This window comes from Cebus imitator, unplaced genomic scaffold, assembly GCF_001604975.1.
Source record: "Cebus imitator isolate Cc_AM_T3 unplaced genomic scaffold, Cebus_imitator-1.0 Scaffold39, whole genome shotgun sequence".
Taxonomy (NCBI): Eukaryota; Metazoa; Chordata; class Mammalia; order Primates; family Cebidae; genus Cebus; species Cebus imitator.
The window spans coordinates 9,706,036-9,711,173 of record NW_016107354.1 but is presented as its reverse complement, the minus strand read 5'-3'; the positions used below and the strand labels follow the sequence as shown (position 1 = coordinate 9,711,173).

At 53.5% G+C, this 5,138-nt stretch overlaps 1 protein-coding gene across 1 annotated transcript; it reads left to right on the top strand.

Moving 5' to 3' along the window:
- Positions 1–330: 330 nt before the first annotated feature.
- On the top strand, positions 331–4,657 carry DBX1 (developing brain homeobox 1). Its single transcript, XM_017525657.2, has 4 exons — positions 331–849; positions 1,513–1,614; positions 3,551–3,753; positions 4,227–4,657. The coding sequence occupies exons 1-4, from the start codon at positions 483–485 to the stop codon at positions 4,596–4,598; spliced, it is 1,044 nt and encodes a 347-aa protein (XP_017381146.1). The 5' UTR covers positions 331–482; the 3' UTR covers positions 4,599–4,657.
- Positions 4,658–5,138: the final 481 nt, after the last annotated feature.

Genomic DNA, 5,138 nt, shown 5'->3' with positions numbered 1-5,138 from the left:
ACTTCTAAATAGGCATTTAATTAGCCCGAGTGTTGCTTCGGAACAAAAACCTTCGGCGAGAGCTTTGGGGGCGCACTGTATTGCAAAGAGGCGGTCGATATGCAGAATTGATGCGTGCGGGCCTTTGTTGTCCGCCCATTGTGCGGGCCATGCTTATGAAGACTAATCCAATCATAAATTGCACCCCTGCGCCAATCAGAGCGCCCAGAGCCTCCAGCGAATGAAGCTCAAGTGGAGAACTTTGTTGAACTTCATTGTCAGAGCTGTCACTTTTCAAAGTGCTTTAGCAGGCGGTCCACTATAAAACCATCACCTCAACGGGAGGACCACGGAGGACTTGCAGACGCCCAAGTGGGATCGTTACTTGGAGACGTTTGCTAAGCCCAAGAGAGAGGACACTGCAGGGGCGGGAGGGGCGGGAAACGAGGCGTTTACCCTCCGGCCACTGAAAGAAGGGTTATTTCGCCCGCCCGACTCCTATCATGATGTTCCCCGGGCTCCTCGCACCCCCCGCCGGGTACCCTAGCCTCCTGAGGCCCACCCCCACCTTGACGCTGCCCCAGTCCCTGCAGTCGGCATTTTCCGGCCACTCCAGCTTCCTGGTGGAGGATCTGATCCGCATCAGCCGGCCCCCCGCCTACCTGCCCCGCAGCGTGCCCACCGCCAGCATGTCGCCGCCCAGGCAGGGGGCCCCCACGGCCCTCACCGACACGGGTGCCTCGGACCTGGGCTCCCCGGGTCCCGGCAGCCGGCGGGGCGGCTCTCCGCCAACTGCCATCTCCCCTGCCAGCGAGCCCACGTTTCTGAAGTTTGGAGTGAACGCCATTCTTTCCTCGGGGCCCAGAACAGGTAAGTGAGGGCACAACGCTGAGGGTCCGTTCAGGTGCCAGGCATGCGCCAAGTCCTCCTGGCCTCAGTTTCCTCTAGCAAGCAGGCACCCACACGCATATCAGTGCACACACGTAGGCACAAACTTTAAGGACCTACGTCTGGCAATGTGAGACTAGTCCAGTCAATTCCTGGGAAGAAAAGCCCCCAGGCTAGCCCCAATCTCGGAATGAACTTGAGCACACGCAGAGACAGTGCATAGTTGTCTGGCGTGGTAATGCTGAGCGCACGCCCCTGGACGTCTGTGTTTCTGCCATGCAGCTTCTAGGAGGCAGTTTCTTTTTTAAACTCAATATGATATACTTATTGATTAGCTAATATTATACATCTGCAATTTCTTTCCTCCCCACTGAGTCCTACCTACCTCGTTAGTGCCTAGGATAAAGATTGGGGTAGGGTGGGATGCTGCAAAGAATCTCGTTGGGGGAAAAGGAAAGAGTTTTACAGATAAGACAATGTTAGGAAGATTTATTTTACCCTGTCAATATGTAAGAAAGATGTCTTTGAAACCAGATGAAGGGTTACTTATATCGTGTGTTCAACGTGCTATACAATAGGCAAGTACGTAATCAGATTCTTTCTGTCTCCCTCCCTCCTTTCTGCTCCCCCTCCACCGCCCACCAGAAACATCCCCAGCCGTGCTTCACAGCGTCCCTCCCAAGACCTTCGCCTTTCCCTACTTCGAAGGGTCCTTTCAGCCTTTCATCAGATCTTCTTATTTCCCAGGTAGGTCTCTACGGCTTCCTTGGGCGAGGCTGGGAGGCGCCCCAGCCCCGGCCGGCCCATCGTTCCCTGCCCCAAAGCCGTATTTCTCCGTCCACCCCTCGGGGTTATGCTCTGGTTCAGAGGTTGCGAGGCGTACAACATTCACGAATCCGTCGCGCCAATTTGATGCCCTATTTAGCACAAGCAGTGACTGCTTGACACTTTGCACCAATTCCCTGCTCTACAAATTAGCAGGAATTGTCATGGTCCCAATTTGAGGCGGTTCCCTTCTCGGCGAGGAGCTGTTGGCATCCCTTCACGCTGCCGTTTTCCCACAGAGTCAGTGCACTTGGCCACGATTCCCCACAAAGGTTTCAGCACCATGACCAATTGGTCAGCTCCTCTAGGCAGCCACACACAGACCAACCCTAGTCGCTCCACGCCGCCAAGAGACACCTACCAGCCGGGGCTAATTTCTCTTTAAGACTCATTCAGGGCTTCGGGCTTTTCACAAGACCACATGGGGTGCCCTCTTGTGTGGGATGCCTAGGGTCGCCCAGAGGGAGGGTGGACTAGATCATCCCCCAATCCCAACCTCCTATTTCCAACCTCATTTCCCAACCCCTTCTCATACCCCTTTCCCACCCTGTCTTTTAAAATACTGTTGATCTTGAAAAATAAGAAGCAGTTGGAAGAAAGCCCATAATTGTGTCCCAGCCTAAAGGAGCAACACCTTAAACAGCTTCCACCAGGTTTTCATCCCGCAACCTCACTGGTGATTTAAACTATGGCTCAAAAACTCTGCAACTGGTCAAAACTCAAAAGGAGGCAGGGGAGTCCCTATAAAGAGAAGGGGAACTGGGTATGGCTTGTGGGGGTTGGGTAAAATCACGACAGTACTCCCAAATATTAGCGAAAGACACCAGCCATTGATTTTTTAAAGGGGGAGAGAGAATTCACCACCTACCCCCCTACCCAGCACCACCACCATTCACTCTGCTGCTAATAATGGAATTTGCTCCCTTTCTCCCTCATCTCAATGCTCTAACAAAAACAACCCGAGCTTTATAAATAGCTTTTCATGTCCATTTAATGAAAACGATTCGGGGAAGAGAAGCCTCTGCCATCAGTATTCTCCCAATGGTCTTGGCCTGCAGTTGTGTTTAGTTTGAAAGTGTAAATCTCTTTTGTCCCAGTAATATATGGCTTTCGCTGCTTGTCCTCAGTCTTTTTCTGTTAGTTCATTACTACACAATTACCATTCACGCTTCATTAGAGTCTCTGTTTCTTTTTGTTTTGTTTTTTTTCTTTCGCTTAAAGCGAAACTCTCCCCCCTTTTATCATGCCAATATCCATTGGGAAGCAGTCAATGTGCTAATTAGCTGCCACTTTTCATGTATTCCGGCCGAATTCTTTACGTTTCGTGGGGGGAGGGGAAGAAGGATTAATATAAAAAAGATGAATACTTATTGGATTTTTCAAAAAATCTAAATCGGATTTTTCCCTCTTTATCAAAATAGTAAAGCACCTCATTTTCATCTAAAGAATGCAAAAGCCACCGAAATGATAAAAGCTTAGGGGAGAAACCCAGTGGCTTCAGCTGGATATTTTATTTTTATTTTTGTAATTTATTTTTTCTATTGCTGTTTTAGCTAATGTGCTCAAGTTTCTTTCCCTGAGTCCACTGAATGGAAAAACAAAACAGGCTATTGTGGGGGCTGTTTTCTATGTTTCCGTGGTTCTACCTAATCCGGGTTTGCATGGTTGAAAGGGAAAGTTATTTGGGCGGAAAGCGCCTTTCACTCTCGCAGGTTTGTAGGTTCGTGGCCTATTCTCCAAGGGGAGAAAAAGCAGCGCTTTAAAGAGATGAAGGATCAGAGTGAAAAGCCAGGGAGAGCCACGTTGCGGGGGGATGGGAGTTACGCCCACTCACTCGCCACCTCCCCCCACCCTGCAGCGTCCTCCAGCGTCGTGCCCATCCCCGGGACCTTCTCCTGGCCGCTGGCCGCGCGCGGGAAGCCTCGGCGGGGCATGCTGCGTCGAGCAGTCTTCTCGGACGTGCAGCGCAAGGCGCTGGAGAAGATGTTCCAGAAGCAGAAGTACATCAGCAAGCCCGACCGCAAGAAGTTGGCGGCCAAGTTGGGCCTGAAAGACTCGCAGGTGAGGGCAGTTCGTTCACAGCACCCATCCCCCGCCCCCTCGCTTCACCCCCTCGCCGGCGCACCTGTCAACTGCAAGGGTTCGGAAACCGCTTAGGTCCCACTGTACAGATGGGAAAATCGAGGCCTAGAGAGGGAGTGAGTACACGGGCCACCACCCTCGATGCTCGACGCTCGGCGGGGCAGCCCTCTTCTCTCCCCACCCCGACTCCCAGCCCTCCCTCCCGGGCTCAGCGGCCCGCAGCCCCGCCCTTTGCGGCCGGGTGGCAGTAGATGAATCAAAAGGAACCGCGAGCTGAGGAGGGGGAGGAGTCAATGCTGGAATCCACCTGGACTCATTTCTAGGGGTTGGAAGTGGGCACAGCCCGAAGTACAGAACCTGCTCCCCACTCCACTCCCCGCCCCCTTGGGTCCCCTGGGACCCCTGATCTGACCTTTGCTTCTCCCTTCCTGTCTCCGGCGGGGACATCCCAGGTGAAAATCTGGTTCCAGAACCGACGCATGAAATGGCGGAACTCCAAGGAGCGCGAACTCCTGTCTAGCGGGGGCTGCCGCGAGCAGACCCTGCCCACCAAGCTCAATCCGCACCCGGACCTCAGCGATGTGGGCCAGAAGGGCCCTGGGGACGAAGAGGAGGAGGATGAGGAGGAGGGCCGGGGCAGCCCCTGCCACCGCCTGGCCTACCACGCGTCGCCCGACCCCCCGCACCTGCGGGACCCGCGGCTACCAGGGCCGCTGCCCTTCTCGCCCGCGCCCTCGAGCAGCCCCGGGAAACCTTCAGACTTCTCAGACTCCGAGGAGGAGGAAGAGGGCGAGGAGGAGGAGGAGGAAATCACCGTGTCCTAGAAGCCGCTCGCAGGCTCGAGTATTGTTTCTAAGTGCTTTGAAATTGAAGAGGTGGGGTCCAGTCTGCGCGTTCACTTTGTCCCAGTGCCCAGATGCTGCCTCTCCCCACGGTAGCACCATCACCTCGCTGAGGGCGCCACAGGCCCTGTCGTGGCCCCAAAGAGACATTTCCTTCCCTCGCATCACCTCCAAATATTCCTCCCCACATAAGTTCACTTTAAGTCTTGGTCCCAGCCTTAACTTGCTTTCAGCAAAAGCTCCATTATATTTTATTATAAACTATTTTAAACACAACGGGGTGTGCTCCAGTCCCGCAGCCTGGACCCGTGAGCCAGGCCCTGCTGGTCGTTAGCAGCAACCACTCTATATGGTAGGAAATCTATTTATGAAGGAGGAAACCGAGTTAGGAGTGAAAACACCAAATCATGTAACTGTTTCCAGCACCCTTGACTCTCTAGATCCCTCTACCTCCCCTAATAGGAAGCAAGGACCTCCTATTCCACTCCAGTCTGTCATCTCCACCCCCACCCCCTCAAAAAT